At 38.4% G+C, this 22,450-nt stretch overlaps 8 protein-coding genes and 2 long non-coding RNA genes across 17 annotated transcripts; 5 read left to right on the top strand and 5 right to left on the bottom strand.

Moving 5' to 3' along the window:
- Positions 1–613: 613 nt before the first annotated feature.
- Positions 614–2,261, bottom strand: TCP9 (TCP family transcription factor). Its single transcript, NM_130131.2, has one exon. The coding sequence runs from the start codon at positions 2,157–2,159 to the stop codon at positions 1,089–1,091; it is 1,071 nt and encodes a 356-aa protein (NP_182092.1). The 5' UTR covers positions 2,160–2,261; the 3' UTR covers positions 614–1,088.
- Positions 637–2,316, top strand: AT2G45685. Its single transcript, NR_140781.1, has one exon. It is a non-coding gene; the product is annotated as an other RNA (long non-coding RNA).
- A 1,222-nt stretch (positions 2,317–3,538) lies between these two features.
- Positions 3,539–6,135, bottom strand: SSE1 (shrunken seed protein (SSE1)). The gene is made up of 7 exons (NM_130132.4): positions 5,905–6,135; positions 5,543–5,600; positions 5,033–5,252; positions 4,384–4,948; positions 4,242–4,309; positions 3,999–4,060; positions 3,539–3,898 (listed from the first exon to the last, which is right to left on the bottom strand). Exons 1-7 carry the CDS (start codon positions 5,971–5,973, stop codon positions 3,837–3,839), a joined length of 1,104 nt encoding a protein of 367 aa, NP_566053.1. The 5' UTR covers positions 5,974–6,135; the 3' UTR covers positions 3,539–3,836.
- A 190-nt stretch (positions 6,136–6,325) lies between these two features.
- On the top strand, positions 6,326–7,271 carry AT2G45695 (Ubiquitin related modifier 1). The gene is made up of 4 exons (NM_001084595.3): positions 6,326–6,437; positions 6,655–6,736; positions 6,820–6,902; positions 6,999–7,271. The coding sequence occupies exons 1-4, from the start codon at positions 6,415–6,417 to the stop codon at positions 7,114–7,116; spliced, it is 306 nt and encodes a 101-aa protein (NP_001078064.1). The 5' UTR covers positions 6,326–6,414; the 3' UTR covers positions 7,117–7,271.
- A 37-nt stretch (positions 7,272–7,308) lies between these two features.
- On the bottom strand, positions 7,309–11,036 carry AT2G45700 (sterile alpha motif (SAM) domain-containing protein). 2 transcript variants are annotated; one of them, NM_130133.4, is made up of 10 exons: positions 10,245–11,036; positions 9,913–10,107; positions 9,446–9,832; positions 9,186–9,249; positions 8,870–9,087; positions 8,662–8,769; positions 8,318–8,423; positions 8,027–8,238; positions 7,812–7,915; positions 7,309–7,732 (listed from the first exon to the last, which is right to left on the bottom strand). In NM_130133.4, exons 1-10 carry the CDS (start codon positions 10,875–10,877, stop codon positions 7,588–7,590), a joined length of 2,172 nt encoding a protein of 723 aa, NP_182094.1. In that variant the 5' UTR covers positions 10,878–11,036; the 3' UTR covers positions 7,309–7,587. The 2 variants fall into 2 exon arrangements, with proteins under 2 accessions (NP_182094.1, NP_001323744.1); NM_001337147.1 differs by having other exon boundaries at positions 7,345–7,732; positions 8,027–8,423; positions 10,245–10,938.
- A 465-nt stretch (positions 11,037–11,501) lies between these two features.
- Positions 11,502–13,045, top strand: AT2G45710 (Zinc-binding ribosomal protein family protein). The gene is made up of 4 exons (NM_130134.4): positions 11,502–11,617; positions 11,892–11,993; positions 12,128–12,156; positions 12,251–13,045. Exons 1-4 carry the CDS (start codon positions 11,615–11,617, stop codon positions 12,369–12,371), a joined length of 255 nt encoding a protein of 84 aa, NP_182095.1. The 5' UTR covers positions 11,502–11,614; the 3' UTR covers positions 12,372–13,045.
- Positions 13,046–13,457: 412 nt separating this feature from the next.
- Positions 13,458–16,746, top strand: AT2G45720 (ARM repeat superfamily protein; the record flags this gene model as incomplete). Of its 5 annotated transcripts, none has more annotated exons than NM_130135.4 (2): positions 13,458–13,914; positions 14,804–16,663. In NM_130135.4, exon 2 carries the CDS (start codon positions 14,840–14,842, stop codon positions 16,499–16,501), a length of 1,662 nt encoding a protein of 553 aa, NP_182096.1. In that variant the 5' UTR covers positions 13,458–13,914; positions 14,804–14,839. The 5 variants fall into 5 exon arrangements, with proteins under 5 accessions (NP_182096.1, NP_001318430.1, NP_001323799.1 ...); NM_001337148.1 differs by lacking the exon at positions 13,458–13,914 and adding an exon at positions 14,383–14,485 and having other exon boundaries at positions 14,521–16,746; NM_001337149.1 differs by lacking the exon at positions 13,458–13,914 and adding an exon at positions 14,383–14,716 and having other exon boundaries at positions 14,804–16,501.
- AT2G09660 lies at positions 15,081–15,833 on the bottom strand. The gene has a single exon (NR_140577.1). It is a non-coding gene; the product is annotated as an other RNA (long non-coding RNA).
- On the bottom strand, positions 16,636–19,645 carry AT2G45730 (eukaryotic initiation factor 3 gamma subunit family protein). Its single transcript, NM_130136.4, has 13 exons — positions 19,350–19,645; positions 19,117–19,244; positions 18,890–18,995; positions 18,720–18,801; positions 18,557–18,627; positions 18,429–18,470; positions 18,182–18,306; positions 17,999–18,092; positions 17,779–17,881; positions 17,526–17,689; positions 17,343–17,448; positions 17,081–17,167; positions 16,636–16,977 (listed from the first exon to the last, which is right to left on the bottom strand). The coding sequence occupies exons 1-13, from the start codon at positions 19,493–19,495 to the stop codon at positions 16,891–16,893; spliced, it is 1,341 nt and encodes a 446-aa protein (NP_566054.1). The 5' UTR covers positions 19,496–19,645; the 3' UTR covers positions 16,636–16,890.
- A 161-nt stretch (positions 19,646–19,806) lies between these two features.
- Positions 19,807–21,775, top strand: PEX11D (peroxin 11D). 3 transcript variants are annotated; one of them, NM_180110.5, is made up of 8 exons: positions 19,807–20,070; positions 20,224–20,431; positions 20,507–20,581; positions 20,664–20,738; positions 20,833–20,913; positions 21,003–21,077; positions 21,163–21,336; positions 21,439–21,775. In NM_180110.5, exons 2-8 carry the CDS (start codon positions 20,237–20,239, stop codon positions 21,472–21,474), a joined length of 711 nt encoding a protein of 236 aa, NP_850441.1. In that variant the 5' UTR covers positions 19,807–20,070; positions 20,224–20,236; the 3' UTR covers positions 21,475–21,775. The 3 variants fall into 3 exon arrangements, with proteins under 3 accessions (NP_850441.1, NP_001031544.1, NP_566055.1); NM_001036467.3 differs by having other exon boundaries at positions 19,960–20,070; positions 20,227–20,431; NM_130137.6 differs by having other exon boundaries at positions 20,047–20,431.
- Positions 21,776–22,450: the final 675 nt, after the last annotated feature.

Genomic DNA, 22,450 nt, shown 5'->3' on the forward strand with positions numbered 1-22,450 from the left:
TTTCTCTAAGTCCACGAGGAATCCTATAGCCAACACTTCTGGACCTTTTTTCCCCATCCACGGCCACCAAGTTGGTTTAGGCCTCCAATAATACATTTTACCTTGTGTTTAACCTTTTAAAGTTTTACTTCCTACATATCTTAAAAAAATATATAATCAACGGTGTGAAACGGAGAACCATGGTTTAACTTTAACCAACCACACTTGAATTATAAATCAAACATAAACAAAGTTATCTTATAGTAAATCCTGTCTGGCGTTGAGACCGTAGACAAGAAGAAAATATCTACTACTACTAGTACTAATTAAACAACGAACGAAATAGAATCAACGGTTAGGACAAGACGATGGAATTGAACGGTAAAGATTAGATAGACACAAGTATGACCCACGCCAGGCTGTTCCTTTATTTCCTTAGCGTTAAACTGGTGGTGCTGACCCAACTAGGCGTCCCTTGAGTGGGAAGCTTTCAGGCCCCACGAAACAACGCCGTATTAGTGGTACAATCAAGCTTACTAGGCCCCGCCAATAACACGGACGAGACTTTTTTCGCAAAAAGCTTTTGTAACACTTGTAAGAAAATGGAATCATTTGAAAAGTAATGCTACAACAATTTTAGGAAAACAACATTAGTATTTTCATTTTAGATAGAAATATTTATTTTGTTACAGATTTTAATAAAATCAAAACATCAATATCACAATTGTTGTTGAGTGGACCATGACTTAGAGAGGGCTTCAATAAATCTTATTTTGTAAAATTACAAAGACCAAAAAAGTCAAGACAAAGTGGTGAGCCCCCACCAAAAAAACGAAACGTTTCGAATTATGCTTAAGCTTAAGCTGGTCCTACTCATACGGACCACGTAGCTCTAACCATTTGGGGACCACACCCAACCTGGCTGCCTCGGAAGCTATGCGTAAGGTGGGAGCCGTGTGGCCCCTCTCCTCCTCCCTCCACTCTCTTTTTGGTGCGTGTTGACCCACTTCTGCCTAAAATCGAGGCCCACTTCTTAACACGTGCACTTCTTCATGTGCACACGTGCTTTTTTTCCGATCACTAATACGCCGCCGTTTCCTTTCTTTTCTTCAGTGGTTCGATGACCGTGCTGTTGTGGTGCTCATGAACTGGTGAAGCTCTTGTTTCTCGTATATCTCTAGGGAGAAGTCTCTCAGCGTGTGCGTCGTTGTTGTTGCAATTGACGATGAACTACCGGTTGTTACGCCTGAGCTTGAGCTCGGAGCCATAACCGACGTCGCTCTTGATAAATTCGAACCGCTAACGTCTGAAACGGATACAAAGCCGCTGCTTGGAACAACTTGTAAAGGAGGTGGTCTAGCCATCGTGGAAGCCTGTTGAACAGCGGCGACGTAAGACGACGGCGAAGCAGCGGCGGCGGGAAAAGCTAATAACTGAGGCTGATTCGACGGACCAGCGATTTGTGGAATCAAGAAGAAAGCTCCGACCGTCGGAATCATTGCGTTTGATGGAATAGCCCACATCGGATACATTCCTTGCGGCAGAAGTTGCTGAGCCACAGTGGATGATGCCAGAGCTTGCGGAGGTTGGATCGTTGTCGTCGTGGCAATTGGAGCTAAACCGGAGGAAGCTGAAACGGCGTCGCTTATGTCTATATACTCACTGTTAGAAGGTCGTTTACGTTTCTTCTTCATCAGATTTTCACCCATATCAGAATCAGCGTTCGTCGTCGTCGGGATTTTTAAGGTTCCGTTAACCGACATGGCGATGGCGGGAACCGTTCCCGTACCCGTGGCGGCTATAATCGCCGGCTCAGCGTTCTCCAACAACCACCGAATCGTTTCGCCGTCGGATTTGTGACCTAACTCTCGAGTTAATTGAAAAATCCTAGCCGCACACGTGGCAGGCATCCGTATCCTTCTCCCTCTTCCTTCAACCTTCGTGTGACGGTCTTTAGTCGAAGCTCTCTTCAATGGTGGTCCTGTCGAAGACGGTGGAGCTAAAGACATTGAAAACGACGGCATCACCGGCTCCGCCTTGGGCTCGAGACTCACTGTGGGATTTACTTGGAAAGGTCTTGAAGTTTCGACGTTTCTGACGCCGTTGATGATGGTTAGATCAACGGCTCTTAGAGTTTGATCTTTGCCTGCAACTTCTTCAAGCTTCTGAATTGTCGCCATTAAAATATAGCTGAGAGAAAACGGACGGTGGAGATGACGACGAGAGTTGTTAAAAGCGGATACAATGGGAAAGAATCGTTTTAACGGCGTTACACGTCCAAGGAGATTACTAAATGTGACTCGTCAGGATATATATATAGGAGCAGGAAAACAAGTGAGAATAGTATTCAACGCTTTTTGATGCGGGAAAAATCAACGGTCCTGATGTGTTCGATGAGCTTTAAAGAACCATTCCGATTGTACCACGTGAACAAATCACTTTCCATTGCTCTATCTTCTATCAGTATTATTATGGGACCATCTGTACAATGGGGTCCAGTAAACTTTATTTCTCTTTTCACAAAATGTTTTTCTTTTATTGTTTAGTAATATACTTGTTTTTTAACCTAAGAAAAGCTTCAAAATCCAAAATCAGAAACTCATTCTGGTTAGTACTTACTAGTTACTAGTACACTCCCAAATGAAATACCTAGCTTTGTACAAAAATTTCCATCGCTGATCAAATTTAACTTTTCTATGGTTGGAAAGATTTTCAATAATTTTTATTGGTTAGGCAAAAAAAGATTTACTTTAATTTTATGGAAAAAGCTGTAAGCCCATACTTGGGGTTGGACCCCATTAATGTAGGTCACAAGGCTGCGCCACCAAAAAGCTAATTAGTGTCTATGGAATAATCCTCTTTCCAGGATTCCAAAATCCTCCTATCGTCCGTCCTTTGATTAAACCGGTCACATACATATACGCATACTTATGTACTTGTGTACTTGTACAATCCGGATATTAAACATACAAACCGAACTAGAAATCAGATCAAAGTAATCGAAATGATTGTAAGTTCGACGGTAACTAGATGTAACCGATTCAAACTTATTTTGATTCGTTGGTACTTGTTTCGGGTTTGAACCACTAGCTATGCTACTTGTACATACGACCGACCAGAAAGAGGGACCGTAAGCACCAGAAAAGAAAGGCTACAAAACGAAAATGTGAATGTGGGCCTGAGCTGGACCCTACTCTCTTCAGTTCCACACATTGTTGAGGGCTAGGCCCAACTATTCGACCCCACCATTCCCTACCCACTCAAAAATCAAAATATTGGCGATAACGTGGCCTTGAGATTAACAAACAAACGGATCCGGGATTAGAATTAAACACCAAATTATAAACCGGTCAAACCGGTAGTAACCTTTTAGGCTTAAAAGTTAAACCAAGTGGGTTCCACCTTTTCCGATTACAGATTCGGGTCCACCACAGAGGGATAATGTTGTAATTTTCGCAGCCACCAACTTTTGCCTACCATCAGCATACCATTCATTACGCCAGCATCAATAATTTGGGCTGATTGGTAAATTTGAGGTTTTGGATTCCGATGTTTTTACTTTTCACTAACCACACAATTTCACATAAATAAGTGTAGTATTTCTTACAAACCATTTAATCTTTAATGATGCTTGTTTTATTCGTATCGGTCCATTTCTTTAGACATAGAGAAGCTTATCTCTTCAGATACATCTGTCTATGGTTATGTTCTCTACCTGTTGCAATAAACACAATTTCTAACAAAAGCCTGAAACCATTCCCTAAGAAATCTGTAGGAGCCTTTGATGATCTGAAAAAGCATTCCAACAATGGCAATATTCTTCCGTTGCATATAAACCATAAGTAAAACGCTTAACCTCACGATCCCGATATGTAAGTGTACCGTGACTGAGCTCCCTCCAAAAGCTCCACAATTTTCTCTGCAATTTCCATGAGAGAACCAAAATAAGGTCAGTAGATGGCAAGTAGACAAGACAATCAGTGATCTCGTGAATGAAATGAAAGCTTTAAAAAGTAAACCTGTGAGGAATCCGATCAATGGAATTAGTTCCAGCTTCTTTTGAGAGCTTTCCAGCTTCTGCCTGCAATTGCAAGACAAGCATATTTGATTTATTAGTAACCCGCGATAGCTTAAGCTTTAAGCCTAAAACCCAGGGATACCAAATCTAATATTAACATAAGAGCCAAGAGGAAATGAACCACTTCGGTTTCAATTTTTCCCATTTCAGAAAATGCCATAATTGAAACCATAAGAACACTCACCTTGTGTACTTGGTGAAGAATGGATCTCTCATGAGGTACAATGCCCATATCAGTTTTCGTCTCCTCAGCTGAAGAAGTAACAAGAATATGAGTTAAATCGGTTCAACATTACTGTTGTATTGAGGTCCAAGAGATTTCTAACCTCATCCTTTTCAGGTCCTGAGAAATGGACTTGCTTGCTCTTCTCTCCCCACCACTTCGAATTTGCAAGAAGACCCATCCCCAGTGTGTCCACAGAAAGCGATATAGCCCAAGGAATCCAAGATCGGACTCCATATTTTCTGATGAAAAGAACGTAAATGAGCGGTCTCGTTATGTAAAGAACCTCACCAATCGCAAACAACGCTCCATTAACACCCTTCTCAGTAAGTAGCTCGGACATCGTTCTTCGCCTCTCCTTGATCATTGGAGGCTCTATAACTGCTTGCTGATGTTGAATTCTTCGAGACCAACCGGGGGTAGAAGATGTTGTTGTTCTTGCATTCTGACCAAATGAACTTAAAGCAGACATCGCCCGTCCTTCCAAGTTCCATGGATTATGATGATTTTGGTTTCCAAGACCATGAGGCCCGAGATTTCTACCCGAATTACCAGCTCTATTTTGCGACTCGGATTGGTTAGAATCTTTCTCCTCATTAGGTGTTTCCCCTCCTTGAAGAAGCATCTTATACCCACTATTCCGGAACAAGGCTAACCTAATGACAGCCCTGAAAATTCAAAGTTTTCAAGATATCAAAATGCCAACTAAGTAGGTTGTGTAGATCCAAGTGATCAGAAGAAAGCAAGCTTACTTCATAGCTTCAGTGAGAATAATGTAGTTCCATTTTTTGTCTCCATAGAAGTGTTCAGCTGCCACTTCCACAACAGTTTCCAAATCCTTGAGGATGGCGATGAGTAGTGGATAAGAAAGGGATGGATCATTCCCGGAAGATCCAACATGGCCACGAGGTGTTGGAGCATTTTCAATTATGTGTTCATTTATCGTTGAGAATATGCCCAAAAAAGCCGTTACTACAAAGAAGATTACCAAAAAACTTCAATCACACTTCCATGAACACAAAACTGACAAAAGAAGAAAGAAAGAAACATTCTTTGGAACTTGAAGGTTCTAATGTTAAAGACTTAGGACACGAAACATGTGAGGAGGTACAAGTGAAGTATGTAATTTGAGAAGAACCGATAAAACTGAGTATAGGACAGTGTTCATTATTCAGACAAGAGACTTTAGGAGCTAACAGGGATAAAGGAAACAGTTATTCTAAGATTGAAAGCAGTAAAATGTTACCAAAGTATCACAAAACCTGCTTCTGGTCCAATCTCTGAAGCAGAAAACTTCTCAGGAAGCAGCCATGTCAATCCCTGCAACAAAACAAACATATTTGACGAACTATCAGCTGATGAATTCCACAACTACGAATTAAAAGATCGAACTGATTCAACTCTTAAATTTTTTCAAAGGGTTTTCATTCTTAAACCCAATAAATAAAAGCTTCGATTTTAAAACACAACCCTTCAAGCAAAAAATATTCAAACAAGCAGACGATGAAAAACTTAGAAATTGACACTAACGACGAGACGAAAACAAACCCAAATCGACAGAGAATCAGAACATAATCAAACTGGAAAATAAATTAAGGAGAAGAGTAATAAAAATGAATCTTACGTTGGCAAAGGATCCAAAGGATTGTACATACTCTCTATTTCTCCAAACCCATTGCTTATAAGCTTCCATTGAGCTTCAGATAGAGAGAAACAAAACTGAACTTTGCTATTTCTCAGAAGAAATTGGGAAACAACAAAATTCCATTCACGTTAAATCAATCTCTGATTTTCTTTCTCTTCCTGGTTGCAATTTTGCCGGTCGCTGGAAAAATATCAGGCACCATCTATTTTCTATTTTCAGTGACAAACTAGGAATCAATATCGTCCGTTGATACGTTACAGTTCCTGTAATCAACGGTTACGATGCGATAAGTAATTTTTTAACATAAGATGATGATTCATCGGGAAAAGTAATAGGCCTTATCTTGTAGTATATTTTTAGGCCCAATTAAATAGCCCAACATGTCTTCAACCTGAACGATGTCGTTTTACAGTGAACAACAACACCACACGAACGAACCCTAGAAGAGCTGGGTTTTGAATTTGGTTCCTCCTGCAAACATCAACGACGATGCAATTAACTCTTGAATTCGGGTACGATTATCACTTAATCTTTTCGTAATCGGAGTTTTGTTATTCGTAGCGTTTTTAGTTTTTACCTCACTAAAGTTCTGATTTTGACTTGGTGTCTTTTGAGATTATTTTCCTGATTGATTGTATGTAATACTGAAATTTAAGAACTTGAACCATGTGTGTGTTTTAGTTGTTGTTCAATGATTGAGAAGAGTGAAACTTGACATGTGATGTGTAGGGGTGGGTTAGAGCTGCTCTGTGATTCTGAAAAGATTCATAAAGTAAACGTTGATTTGCCCAATGGAGCTGACTCTGATGATGTAAGCTTGAGTTCTTATGTTTTTGGATCATAAAGCTCGCAATTTTTCTCTCACTCATTCCACTTTTCTGATTCCTGGATTAGTTTACCATGAAGCATTTGCTTTCATGGGTTCGTACAAATCTGATCAAAGAGAGACCTGAGATGTTCATGAAAGGAGATACTGTGTAAGACTATTTTTCTTCTTTATCAGCTCATTGTAGGTTAAGATTTCATTAAGACTTCTTTATTAAGCTCAATGAAGGTTAATAACTGTTGTGCAGGAGACCTGGGGTTCTTGTGCTGGTGAATGACTGTGATTGGGAGCTAAGTGGTCAGCTCGATACAGTAATCGAAGATAAAGATGTTGTAGTTTTCATTTCCACTTTGCATGGTGGATAAAAAGATCTGATTGTCTAGGATTTTGTAACAAATTTTGATACTTGTTGTTTGTAATCTCTACGACTACCCAAACTTTATGTATTTGTTTACTGGAAGATTGATATTAGAGTATTTATCAATTTTAAGTGTCCTTTCTAACAGATACTTTATGCGAATCTGCATATCTGTTTTCTATATTCCTCATTGAATTGCAGCAAACTCAACAATTCCATGAGCTTGGTCTCTTATTACGGATTTAGTCTGCAACTTGCATTTCTTCAGTGGAAATAAGTAAAGACCAAAGTAGTTGATATAACAAATGCATTCGGAGTTTGTGATGAAAAACACTACATAATCATGTGGTTACATAACTACAATTAGATAGAACATAACATATCCATTTTCGTTGTAGATCTTTGACGTCTCTGCTCAATTGGTAGTCAAGGAGGCTGCCTTTTTGTTGCAAAGCTTATCGCAGATGTAAACACAGTTCTACGTAACCAACAAAGACACCATTGCAGCTGCAGAGTCAGGTCCATCATTGTTTACACTCGGTATGATGACTTCAGGTGACACTTTTTGCACAAACTCTTTTAGCTCCGTGAAGCTGCTATGCTCACTGTAAGGAACCTCGTACCTGAAATATATATAAAGATTCTCCGCCTCATGATTTTGAGCCCAATGCCACAGGACATGAAGATAGGCAAAAAGTTTACCTTATTATTGTACCCTGTTGCAACCTTCTTCCTGGGGACTTCTTTTTAGTCTTACCAGATGTCCAACCAGTAGGAGAAAATGCAACGATAAGGCTGTAACGGTTCTGCAGGACAGAAAACAGTATTAGAACTCAACCTCTAACGAAATCAGCCAATAAGATTATCACTTCTTTTGTTTTTCTTTGACAGTCAAACCGAATGGATGTGTTTCTTACTGTGTATCGGTTAGCTACATGCTTCAGCCGTTTGAAACTGGCAAGCGTCCACAAAGGCACAACGTGAATGTGGCTTTCCTCTTCCTTCACTGTAAACCACTGTATATCATCCTTTGAGAATCCCAAACACTCGAGGAGTTTTAGTTTCGCAGGATTGATGTATATCTTTTCCCGTAGCACACGTGCAACTTCCAAGAACAGCCTCTCCTTTCCTTTCAAAAGAGAAGAGATGGAAGAATTTAGATCTCAACATGATATATCGAAACGGAAAAAGAAGAGTGAACATATTACCGATGGTGTAGCTTCCAATTAAGAAAAGGGTCTTGGGATTAAATGCTTCTGCTTGAATAGCCTCAACAACAAACTGTATTACCGCCTCTTGCTTTGGAAAGTCATACTGCAAACAAATGATGCATTTGTATCAAACCACTCTTGCTTTGAAAAGAAAACGTAAACTCTAAAGTTCTCTTCTTCGTTCAACTTAAATGTAAGATGAAGAAATCGCAAAAGAGTGGAAATCATGCAGGAAAACTTGTGGCAAAAATGGATTTCAAATACGAATTAAAACCGAATAGAGTTATTAACTGAAAAACTTGAGCTTTCTTTATGCTACAAAGTATTGATGGATGACGAACCTGGGGGTTACAGTATGTAGTATCAAGAATAAGAGAGCTGATATGCGATCCAATCAACCAATTTGACATCTCTTCACTATAGCGGAAATCCCCCGTATGTAGAACAGCCTATACAAATCAACAGAGTCCATGGACAATTCCTTTGTGAATGGAAAGTTAAACATAGGCTTACGACTACACACTGAAAGTTTCTAATTTAAGAACGCACCTTACCGTTGGCTGGTTCAAAGAGTATCATGATGGATCCCGGACAGTGGTTTGCATCAAAGCATGTCACATCAATGCCTGAAATATTAACCTTCTGGCCAAGGTCCAGGACTTGCAGTCTCTCCCAAGGTATCCCAATCTTCATATTTACCAACTTTGCGGTAACTAAGGAACAGTATATCTTCCCATGACTAAATGACTTTGTCAAACCTTGATAATCTGTGAATGAGAATACAGAGACTTTAAGCATTGATTCCACGATATGCAGGCTTCTTCTGTGTAGTAATTTATAATTAGACATACAGCTGACTACTTACGATCGAGATGAAAGTGTGTAAGAAACCAGTGGCAACAATCGCGTGTGAGGTACTTGAATGCGTCCTGCATACATATATTAAACCAGAAAAGTCACCAAACATAAAGATTACTTAAAAGATAAATATTCAGCATCAGCATGACGTTTTAAATCTAATTTCATGAGCATATTTGACTTGAATGAGAAGGATGCATATGTAATAAGGTTGTTGCATTCATGCGGAGAAGTTAAACCATGACCTAGCTTGTTATGTAACATTACCACTCGAAAAGGTGTCCCCGGAATGCAATTCCAATGTGGAATAACTTTAGATTTTCCGTTGTTGCCATTTCTTCTCACAGCACGTCTAGAGCTAGAATCTGATGGACTCTTTTCTGCGACAGGTTTAGGGGCTGTCCGGATCTTAGTGCCCTCGGTAGCCTGACCAGGGAAAAACTCTGTAATCAACTTGTTTGCAGTTGGTTTTTTGGGCTCACTTGCCTTACGAGTGGTTGACTTATCTCTCTGTCTCTCTGTAACATGGCCACTTGTACAATGAGACTGTGCCTGCACTTCAGCAGAAGATGCAAAGGGATCTCTAACTCCGCTAAGTGCATTCACAATCTTCTTTCTGGGACCAAGTGACGTGATACCTATGCTTAGAAGATCCTGTGGAAGTATAACCTTGTCAATACTCAATTCTGTTTCTCTGTGTAAATAAATAAATAAGTAAACTTTAGTTCCATTACCTCCTCAGTGAGTGACTGAAGGGTATCCCAGTCGATCTCTTCACGAATAAAAACATCTTCATATTTAGCTAAACCTAGACTCCTAAGCCATTTCAGCACTGGAGACAAGTCGGTAACTAGCTGAGGAAGCTGAACTGGATCATCAATCGATTCTTTTATAAGAGAAGACAAATTTTCGCATTTCCTCAAGGAGTCCTACAATAATCATATTTACAAATCAGCAGTCAATCAATGGCGTAACGATGTAACAATTGAACACAGTATACTTCATTGTATTAACCTAAATTGAAGGTTGATATCAATTCCAGTTATGAGATAACAAAGAAGCTTACTTGCTCAGAAGGCTGATTATATGACTTATCAAGACAAGTATTGCTATGAACTTGCCTCTGCTCTTCACTCAAAGATGAAATATCCATGGAACACAATGGGCATTGAATTGAATCATCCTTGCCTAAACTAAACTCTCCACTCCTACCCTCAGACTCAGAGCAAAGGTTTATCAACACATCAAGCTCAGAGTTAGACTCAACAAAACCTTCATCATCCTCATGGATTCCACTATCAAACCCGAGACAAATTCTCGATTTCAATAACCTAGCCTCCATCGAATTACACAAATAACCTTCACGATTCACCTTTATACAGTCGTCCTTATCCTCTTTATCTTCTTCACCAAGAGAAGAAATTGGACCATTGAAATCTCCTAGAGAGCAATCAACACTAGATGGGATACAATCTAAGATACAGTGAGGAGTAGAAGAGGAGCAGAAGAGATCCGGATCCGGAGAAGGAGGCGGAGTCACATTTTCTTTACCCGGGTAACGGCAGAGTCTGGGCTTTTTGTTAGGAGGGCGGTGAGAGATGTTGTTAGCGTTGGTTGGGTGAAGAGGTTTTCGAATCGAAAGCTGTGAGGAAGGAGGGATCTGGAAGTCGTCGTCGTCATCTTCGACGGTGTTCGACATTTAGATACCGGCGAGGCAAAAGTGATAGAAGCTCCGTGTTCGTTTGAGTGTTAAGTGTTAAAACGACGAAAGCGAAAGAAAGAAACGACGACGTTTCGGTTTCAAAAGTAGGATAAGTCGCATTTTTATCATTTGTTTTAAATGGAGCAAAATTAATTTTTAAAAAAATTGCGGCAAAAACTTGTGACCATTTTAATAAACAAGAGGGAAAAGGAAAATAAATTGTGAAGAGGATAAGAGCAAAAATGGTCACAAGTTTTACAATATTTTTTTAAAATTTCTTACTATTAATATACTAGTTTTTTCATCACCAATACTCGAAGTCAGACCATTAATTATTTTTCGAAAAAAAAATCATTATTTATTGTACATTTTTTATGTGTTGATTTTTTTCCTTTAGTTTTAATTTCTTGCTTTAAATTAGACAAAGGTTTTTCAAAATTAATAATGTGGGATTGTGAAATACTAAAATTTTAGGTGGGAGAAGAAAATTGGTCCATTATTTAGCCCAATAGAGTAAATCTATGATGGACCGGATCTAATATTTTTTTCAGCCCAAAACGTTAATGTTGACAAAGTTGAAAAGAAGAAATATTGACAGTGGGCTTTCGGACCAGAACCTATAAGTCGGCATTGTTGTGCGAATTAGGGTTTTACATCTCCCAAGATCATTTGTCGGTTGATTCCATACGATCTCCAAGTCTTGTCGTTGCAGAATCTCTAAGAAGCTAACGAAAATGGTCAGTACTCATTTCTCAATCTTTAATCTCGTTTCGATTCTCTTGTTTAGAACATTAGAGACTGCCTTAATTTCTTTTCCATCGTCGAATCTGATAGTTTATGTGGCGAAAAACAAAGAACATATCAAATTAGGTTTCAAGCTTTGTCTTTTCTTAGGGCAATCATTAGGTTTTAAGAGTTTTGAATTAGGATTTCTTGATTTGATTCCTTCACCACAAGTCCACAAGTGAGATAATTGACTGATTCTGGTAAAAAAATCTGTGTAAATTTCAGGTCCTTCAAAACGATATTGATCTGCTTAACCCTCCTGCTGAGCTCGAGAAGAGGAAGCACAAGCTCAAGCGTCTTGTTCAATCACCCAATTCGTTTTTCATGGTAAGAACTATTCTTTGTTAATTCCTTCATTTCTTGAAAGTTCAAACCTTTTAGCTGCCTATTCACTTTGAATCTTCTTGTCAATTAGATTTGGTTTCTGATTACATCTTTTGTATGTTATGTGGTTGATGTAGGATGTCAAGTGTCAAGGCTGCTTTAACATGTAAGCTTTTTTTTTAAAGTCTGAATCTGTAAATGTTTTTGGTTATAAATCTATATGAAATAACTAAGAAATGATGGGTTTGGATTTGGTGCAGTACGACTGTGTTCAGCCACTCTCAGACCGTTGTGATGTGTGGAAACTGCCAGACTTTGCTCTGCACACCCACAGGAGGGAAGGCAAAGCTCACTGAAGGATGCTCTTTCAGGAAAAAGTGAGACTGAAGAAGAAGATATGACTCCATTCCATTCACTCACCCACAAATTTTCTTTTCGTTTATTATGAATTTTTGTTGATATTTGAGCTAGTAGTAACCCTTCTTTGTCGATTATCCTTTGTTTTAATCAGCGAAGCTCGTTCCTCTTTTATGAATGGTTATGTATTTTCTTGAATATTCATGACAATCCATAGACGATCTTCGGAGTTTCCACTCGCAGTAGTGAAAAACCATCAAAAGTCAAATCCAAAAGTTTCGATGATTTCATAACCGCGCGTTCATAGTCAATGCATATAAAATCCTAAATAACAACAAAAGAAAACCAAAGAAGAGATCTCTAGCTCCAACAATGTACACAGCAGAATTTTTTATGTGAAACCCGAGCTTCCACGATGACGACGAATATCAAGAAGAAGCGGAAACTCTAACAGAAAGCACCAAGACATCATAATCTCTCTGAGATGTGTAGAAGCCGAAGCAGAAGCAAACCTGATGGATCAAACCCCGAGATTCTAGATCTTCCAATTAGTAGGATTCGTGCAAATTTTGCGATTCCAGAATTTCAATTTCGGATCGAGAACTGTCTTCCAGAGAGACGAAAACAAACAAGGATAAGGGTATTGGCGTAGAATAGGAAGTTCTCGTTTTATATTGGGCTTCAAATTTAGGCCCATCATTACAACATGACAAATAGTCAAATACGTTGCGTTTTGATCCATTGATATTTTGGGTCCAATTAAAAGTTTGATGAAACTAACAAAATTTATCTATGAACAGGAGGAGGAAAACAATAGTCATTTACTTATCATTTGATCTAAATAATTGTGAAATGTGAAAATCATAGTGAAACTGGGTTTTGGGAGTACTGGATGGATTTATCTGAAGGATAAATGTAGGTGCTAATTATTTCATCGTGTTAATATTACCTTAAAACGATTATGAAAATTGGAGGATGATTAGCTCAATAAACCCTTACATTAATGATCTAAATGATAAAATTAATTAATCACAAAAGCCGACAAGTGCGTGCCGTTTCGTGCACGTTAAGAAGGCCCACAAAGCCTCACGCGCCTCGGTCCCCTCGACACTTTCTCCCCTTTATGGCCCTCAAAAGCCGATGATGCTTGAACCAATGGCATTTCCGTTAATTCAACGAACACGTAAGGTCAATTTTATCGATTGGCACACGTGACGCTCCCGAGACGACTAGGCTCATACGTCCACGTCAGCTAATCACCGAGCCATTTCAAATTCCAATCGTATACCAACCGTTCGAATGTTCGATGGAACTAGAGCCGTTCGATCGGAGGAATTCGAAAATTCTCGCGATACGATAAAAATCGTGCGTTACGGCTCTGTCGGAACAAATCTAAAGCTGACTAAACGACTCTGACACAGCTAACTTCTCTTTGTGAAAGAGAGTGTCTTCTGCTTTTGTTTTTTGATTCAATTTCGAAATTCAAAGTTCTGCAACTAATTCTTTAGAGGGATTCTATCGTCCAGACAGCGAACCCAGAAGCTGAAGCATAGATCTTTGTTTCCAGGTAATTATTAAATCGTTTAATGTGACAGAGCTCTGGGTTTCAATTGTTTCTTCATGTTCTCTTTTGAATCTCTTGCATGTTACACAAGCTCTAAGGAAAAAGGTTTTTTTTAAAAGCATTTTTTGTTCCTTTTCTTATAGTAAAGACAAGTTGTGGATTTGTCACCAAACTTGTGTGTAGTGTGTTTTAGTGGAGTTTGGTTCGAACTCTTATGAAGTTTTTATGCATACGATTTGTTGAAAAAGACTCACATCTTCTCTTTAAAACAAAGTCTCTCTTCTCTCTTTATTGCTTTTCCTCTTAAACCAGCTTAATCTTCAATCTTTGTGGTTTTTGATCTGTGTTTGAATTGAAGCTCTTGTTCCTCAGAAGGGTATTCTTGTCTTTTGACTTTCGTTTCCCAGGAGCCTTCTCATTAAAATAAATTAATACACAATCATGTAATAGAAGATGCTGATTGTGAAGATTCTTGTATTTGTTTATTATCATATCATTAGCTATTTTGTAGCATTTATTGTTCACACCGACGAATTAAAGGAAGTTGGAAAATGACTTGTAAAACTTTTGTCTGGTAGGGTTTTGTTCTCCAGCAAACAAATATCGATAAGCTTTTCTGTGATGATTTTCAAGATTCTCGAAACTCTTTTGATGGCTTCTTCCTTTTTGTTTTAAAATCCGTGTCCTTATTTATAACAAATCTACCAACTTGTTCATCACTCATTCAACTACTCCCTTCATTACTTTTTTCTATTACAGAACTAAAGTATCAATTATTTGCCAGTGTGTCTCATCATTCATCAAGGCATATTTGATCCTTTTTGGCTTTGGTTTTTTGTTTCTACAAATCGCTAAAGTTTTTGTTTTTGTTTTCTTCTTTTGTGCAATTCAGTGCTACGGAGTGCAAGGATTGTATTTGTGTGTGATCATGGTGGAGGAGAAAACGGGAAACGTGACTCTACTTGATCAAACAGTTGAAGATTTGTTATTACAGGCACAAGAGCTTGTACCGATCGCTTTGTCCAAAGCAAGAACAGTGAAAGGTTTCTCAAGCAGATGGAGAGTGATCATTTCAAGATTAGAGAAGATACCGACATGTTTATCGGATTTGTCTAGCCATCCTTGCTTCTCTAAGCACACTCTATGCAAAGAGCAACTTCAAGCAGTCTTAGAAACTTTGAAAGAAACCATCGAGCTCGCGAATGTTTGCGTAAGTGAGAAGCAAGAGGGGAAATTGAAGATGCAGAGTGATCTAGATTCTCTATCTGCGAAGATTGATCTTAGCTTGAAAGATTGTGGATTGCTAATGAAAACAGGTGTTCTTGGAGAAGTTACGAAACCTTTATCTTCTTCGACTCAAGACTTGGAAACGTTCAGCGTTAGAGAATTGCTTGCTCGGCTTCAGATAGGTCACTTGGAGTCTAAACGCAAAGCGCTTGAGCAGCTCGTCGAGGTAATGAAAGAAGACGAAAAGGCGGTTATAACCGCTCTAGGCCGTACCAACGTCGCGTCTTTGGTGCAGCTTTTGACGGCTACCTCGCCTAGCGTAAGGGAAAACGCGGTGACTGTGATCTGCTCTCTAGCGGAATCAGGCGGATGCGAAAACTGGCTTATCTCTGAGAACGCATTGCCTTCATTGATAAGGCTACTAGAATCAGGAAGTATTGTTGCTAAGGAGAAAGCGGTTATTTCGTTGCAGAGAATGTCTATTTCATCAGAGACATCGCGTTCAATTGTTGGTCACGGCGGGGTTGGTCCGTTGATCGAGATTTGCAAAACAGGGGACTCTGTTTCTCAATCCGCTTCTGCTTGTACTTTGAAGAACATTTCCGCTGTGCCTGAAGTAAGACAGAATCTAGCGGAAGAAGGAATCGTGAAAGTGATGATTAACATACTTAACTGCGGAATCCTATTGGGATCTAAAGAATACGCAGCGGAATGTCTTCAGAATCTCACTTCAAGCAACGAAACTCTTCGAAGATCGGTTATATCAGAGAACGGAATACAAACTCTGCTCGCTTACTTAGACGGTCCTCTTCCTCAAGAATCAGGAGTTGCAGCAATTAGGAATCTTGTTGGCTCTGTTTCTGTAGAGACTTACTTCAAGATAATCCCAAGTTTAGTCCATGTTCTTAAATCAGGTTCAATCGGAGCTCAGCAAGCGGCTGCGTCAACTATTTGCAGGATTGCTACCTCAAATGAGACAAAGAGAATGATCGGTGAATCAGGTTGTATCCCGTTGTTGATAAGAATGTTGGAGGCGAAAGCGAGTGGAGCTAGAGAGGTTGCTGCTCAAGCTATAGCGAGTCTGGTTACGGTTCCAAGGAATTGCAGAGAAGTGAAGAGAGATGAGAAAAGTGTGACGAGTCTTGTGATGTTGCTTGAGCCGAGTCCGGGTAACTCGGCAAAGAAGTATGCGGTTTCGGGTTTGGCGGCTTTGTGTTCGAGCAGGAAGTGTAAGAAGCTGATGGTCTCACATGGAGCTGTTGGTTATTTGAAGAAGTTGTCGGAGTTGGAGGTTCCTGGTTCGAAGAAGCTTCTTGAAAGGATTGAGAAAGGGAAATTAAAAAGTTTCTTTAGTAGGAAGTAGAAGAAAATGAAGCAACGTGGTATATATATAATGTACTTGATATGTTTCATAATCTGTATGAAACTTAGCCAATGATATCTTGTTTGGTGACCGTATCCGTATGTATAATAATGTATTTTGTAATGCTTTCAAATGATCGGATGCACTAATCATCCAAAAATAGTTCAAGCGTATCAGACTATCAGTCTTCAGGTGTGGTCATACAAAACCATCAAGAAAATTAGAAGGTAAATGCTAGTATTAACTTCAAATATCCGTCAAAATTTTCAATTATTTTCAGTGTTCTCATAATCTAAGCCCTTAATGTTACAACAACAAAACAACCAGAAAGACGTTGTGAAAGAAAAGACCAAACATCAAACCACAGTTTCTGGTTATGAAAACAACAGTCAAGTGGTAGAGATTCTGATGCCACTCAGAACATAGCCTCCAAAAGAACTCATCTGCATGTGAGGGTGAGATCTTGAAGGAAGCACCTGCATTTTAAATATACATATATCATTCAACACACTTCTTGATGATCTAGTGAGATTATTATAACACACACACAAAATAAAAAAATTGAGAATATTATCAGACCTGATATTCGCGTAGCCATGGTTCTGTTATTTGCAGATTGATCGCCATTTTACCCTGTTGAAGCTTGTGCATACATGTCGCCAGCGGCTGTAATAATTATTATGAGAGTTTGTTTATTACTACCAAATATAATGAAAAGCTTTGAACAAGTTCACTTAGCTATAGGTCTACTGTATCTAGCCTAAAGACCAAATGAAGCAGATTAGAGCTATTCTAACTTGGTTAGAGAGCAGTTAGTAATAGTTTTCTTCTAACGACATACCTGTAAATACTGATGATATATTGCAAAAGGAGCAGAGTAGGACAGTAGTGGCAATACATCCTTAGCTACGATCCATGGGTCTTGGTCTTGCGCAGCCATGATTAGACTGCAAATCAGACAATTATATTTAAGTGATGAGCCAAACCATTTTCATTCACAGGAACACTTATATTACTTACTTACCTCGAAAAACCGTTTTCTTGCCACATCTCTATTGTTTCTTTTGAAGCTTTGGCTCCAGCTTTTGCGGCTTTGATAATTTTGCTCTCTGGTACAACAATATCTACTACTCCAGCCTCAGTTGTCACAGATATTTCTTCAACCATAACATCAGATGTAGCTGTTTCCTGCATTTTTCAGTTAAAACCTTCTGTTACAATCACAATATATTTCTCAAATAAAGACTCAAGTGAAACAGTATAGGTTGGCAACTTGCATTAATATTGTTCTCAGCTTTGCAAACTCCTTCTTGTTGATTGTTTCCTTCAGTAGACGCAGTTTTGGCTGACGAGAGCTCGTTTATCGATGACTGCACGATCCTACACATAAGAAAAGGAACACATAAATGTCAATTACAGTTACATCATATAGAACGGCTACAATTAGAGAGGCTAGAGAGAAAAGAAAAAAAGACTAGGGAGACCAATCGAACATACCTCTTTAAAACCTTGTCACTAAAGTTGAACATCCTTACCATCTCCACAGGATAAGGAGAACTTCCCTTATATGTATTGCAAACATAACCAGTGCCTGTTAAAAGGAATATATACATATAAGACACACAGATAAATATGCAGTGGTCTTATTAATGTGATGTAGGATTGCAAAAAGCTATATACCTCCTAATCTTTCAGCCACTGCACCAGTGACAAGGCCACCAACCATATCCACCACAAGCACATCCGAGTATGCAGTGACATTAGCCATCGTTAACAGAAGAGATAACGCATCTACTCGTAAGAATCTACAACACACAAAAAAAAAAGATATACAGAACCATCAATACATAATTCAATCTCAACAGAGAAAAAAGGATTCAGGATCTTCAGAATACACAAGTAAAGAAAACAAACAAAGTGTACTTACCCAATTCTGGCTGGGTATTTCTTGAAATAAGCTTCACATATACTGTTAAACATAAAGAGATCCATCCATAAGAGAAACGGAAGAAGTCAGAAAAAAAAAAGACAGAAAAAAACCGAACAAATAAATACCTTCGAGCAAAAGGCCGTCGAAGAAGCAGCTTTGGTGCATATTTCTTCTGCTTTTTAAGCTTATATTTTTCCTACAAAGAGGTAACAAGAAAAATCAACTATATGTCTCCCAAACTTTCAAAAGTAGAAGCAGAGAGATTCATTAACAATATAAATACATTACCTGAGACAACTGAAACTTCTTATCAAAAGTTTTGCTGTTTGCAATTAGAGCTTCAATAATTTCATCCCCTTTTGCACCCTCTCTACTCATAAAAGAGAAAAACGTTACCAAATCTTCCAATGTACGCATTCAATATAATAAACACAGACGATATAAAGAATTCTTCTAACCTCCGCATAGCTTCAATTTCTTCACCAGTAAGATTCTGAGCTTCATTATTGTCGACGATTTCTCGATTATCTCTCGAATCGTCCATAACATTATTACTGTTACTTTCTGTGTAAGCAAACATCAATTAGACCAAATTCAATCCATCTATAACCAATTTACAAAAACTCAGTTTCTTTTGTATTCAGTATAGAGGATAATGTGAATTTGGTATTCAATAATAACAAACCTTGTTTAATGGGAAGAATGCGAGAGAGGAAAGAACCATCTTCTCCGGTTTCGACTTGGAACAGAGATCCAAACGGAGCTCCGATCAATGGCTTTAAAGAATAATTCTTATTCCCAATTTTTAATATACTGCAAGAAGAGGGAGAGAAAAGAATCAAAAAAAAAATTAAAAACAATAGAATTGAGGATGAGAATCAATCTGGATAAATTAAGATATTGAGGAAGAAGACGCACGCGCCACTAGATAAACGAGCGAAGACGAGACGGTCACCATCGTTGATGTCGAGCAGAACGCTGCAACCTTCGCAAGCAAATCTGGGATTTGGATCTTGAGGCTTTTTATCCTCCGACATGACTGTCTGATCCTTATTGAGTTCCATCGAAACAAGAAGAGACTGCAGTTATGTTTGGTTAGTTTTCAGTTTCTGATTACAAATAAAGTGAATGGCGGATTAGTAAGTAAAACCCTAACTACACGACTAAAGGTTTTGTCGGTTAAATAAAGAGCGGTTTAAATGTTAATAATTAAGGCCAAGGTTAGAGCCCATTTAGGTGAAACATTATTGGGCTTTAAGAGTGCTATTGCCCCAAATAAATGTAAAAAATCCACGTGGAATTTCAATCTTGTTGTCCTAGATATGTGTGCCACGTGGTTGGGACGCGCGAAATATCCTCAACTTCCGAAAGCAGAGTGGGAGAGGATGATCCAATGTGGTGTACACAGTACACATAAAAAGAGTCAACATGATCAACGGCTTAGAATGAAAGATTGAAGAGATGAGTGCGTTGACCCAACGACGTGTTTTGTCTGTTTATCGGGAAACGAAGATGACCAAACAAGCCCTATCTCCGATTACACACACAATCAAAAGAAGATCAAGCCAAAAACAGAGGCATTGCGAATTTTAATTGATCACTCTCTCTCTCTATCTCTGTTCACACATCTCTCCCAAAGGTATTTCGAATCGAAATTCTTTTGATTTCTTTCTATGATTTGTTTACATTTTTTCGTGGTGTTCTTGATTTTTTTCTTTGATCAAAACTAGTAGAAATTTTCCAATTTCGTCCTGCCTTGTGATTAGTAGTAGATATTTTGGAATTTGATTAGTAGGTAGAAGAAGATGGGGACGACGTTAGATGTATCAAGAGCAGAGCTAGCACTTGTGGTAATGTATTTGAACAAAGCAGAGGCAAGAGATAAGTTATGCAGAGCTATACAGTATGGTTCCAAGTTCTTGAGTGGTGGACAACCTGGTACTGCTCAAAATGTTGACAAATCTACTAGCTTAGCAAGAAAAGTCTTCCGTCTTTTCAAGGTTAATCCTTTTGATTTTGATTAGAGTGTGTTTTTACCTCTTTGTTTAATTAACTAAATATTATCATTGTTGCAGTTTGTGAATGACTTGCATGGTCTTATCAGTCCTGTGCCTAAAGGAACTCCTCTTCCTCTTGTTTTACTTGGAAAGGTAGGTGCTTTAGAGATCAAAGCTCAGAGTTCGTTTCGGTTTTATATCTTTGTTCTGTATCAATCTTTGTTGTTATTTTCAGTCGAAGAACGCACTTTTATCTACATTCTTGTTCCTGGATCAAATTGTCTGGCTTGGGAGATCAGGAATATATAAGGTGAGAGAGAGAGAGATCATCAAGTTTATGTTCCACTGGTGTATTCTAGTTTTGTGTGTTTGGCTAATGTCTTATATGTGTTATCTCAACACAGAACAAAGAACGAGCTGAGTTACTTGGACGTATATCTCTCTTCTGCTGGATGGGATCTTCTGTCTGCACAACTTTAGTCGAGGTCCGCCTCTTCTTTCACTTTTCCGATCGATTCCTCATGTCATCTTGGCCTTTTTCGCCAGCTTATGTATCGGTTTTCACTGTTATCAGGTTGGTGAGATGGGAAGGCTTTCTTCATCAATGAAGAAGATCGAAAAGGGACTCAAGAATGGAAACAAGTATCAGGTAAAGTTTTCTTCTTTGTTAAGAAACTTCTAATTCTACAAAATCTTATTATAAGAGACTCAATTCAAATTGTATAAAAATGTAGGATGAGGATTATCGTGCTAAGCTAAAAAAATCAAACGAGAGGTCACTTGCTTTGATCAAATCAGCTATGGACATTGTTGTAGCAGCTGGTCTTCTTCAGTTAGCTCCAACGAAGATCACTCCTCGTGTCACCGGAGCTTTTGGATTCATCACCTCCATCATTTCTTGTTACCAGGTAACACTTGTTTCATCCACAAGACCTCACTTTCCAATTTCGTAACTTTCTTCTTCTGAATTCTGATATTTACATGATTCTCATTGTTCTCCACAAACACAGTTGCTTCCGACACGCCCCAAGATCAAAACACCCTGAAGTCAATCGAGGAAGCTGGTGTTAAGGAGAAAGTCATTTCAGAAAGTTTCTGTTCTTCTTATTATTAAGGAAATTCACTGCTGTTATAAAACATCGTATAAAATACTTATTTGCAGGAATTACGGTTATTATAAATTTATGCCTCAGATTCTTGATACACAAGTTTCAATACTCAATAGTATTGCATTATTATGAGATGTTGTTTCTGCTACGCAATAACTAGAGGCAAAATCCAACTACATATATGTTTTGATCTGATTATTATAATAGACTTTGGGCTTCATTCCGCCTAAAGCTACAACTTGGAGTCTGAAGAGCATCCATGCATCGTGGAACGCTCATTTTACACTGAATGCTATTTTTTATTAAATATGAAAATCCTCGATATTTTTCTATAAAAAAATATCTTGAAAGTTGTTGATAGGCCCATGCATGGATACGAAGATTTTGGGAATTTAATTCCGAAATGTAAGATTTGGTTTGATTTTTTTGTTACATTTGTTCAAATTAGTTTTAGATTAAACTCTAAATTTAAATCATAAGAAATCATCAATTTTACCTGGATAATCTTAACAACTTATCATTAAGATCTGTTATAATTATTAATTTGTAAACTTGAGTTAAGTTCGATAAAATCACTTCGGTTCCATTCGTTTCAAATGTTTCCAGTCCAATGTCATGGGTATTGTTTAGGTTAGGTGTAACTGTGTAAGGTACAAAATGTTGTTTGGATCAATTAACGCAAACCAAACTCTCACTGCCTTTTACGATTCCAATGGCAATATACATTGCTTCTTTGGGATTTCTTCACAATCCCGCAAGGTTTAAACTTCCTCTGTCCAGTGTCCCCCCAAAAAAGTGCATATTACATTCCCATAACTGGCGTATATACAGAGCAACAGAGAATATCAGTTAAAAACGGTGTGAGCAAAAAGTGCTTCGGTTAAGTATTAAAATTGGTTCGAACCGGTGAAAA

Source organism: Arabidopsis thaliana, chromosome 2, assembly GCF_000001735.4.
Source record: "Arabidopsis thaliana chromosome 2, partial sequence".
Lineage (NCBI taxonomy): Eukaryota > Viridiplantae > Streptophyta > Magnoliopsida > Brassicales > Brassicaceae > Arabidopsis > Arabidopsis thaliana.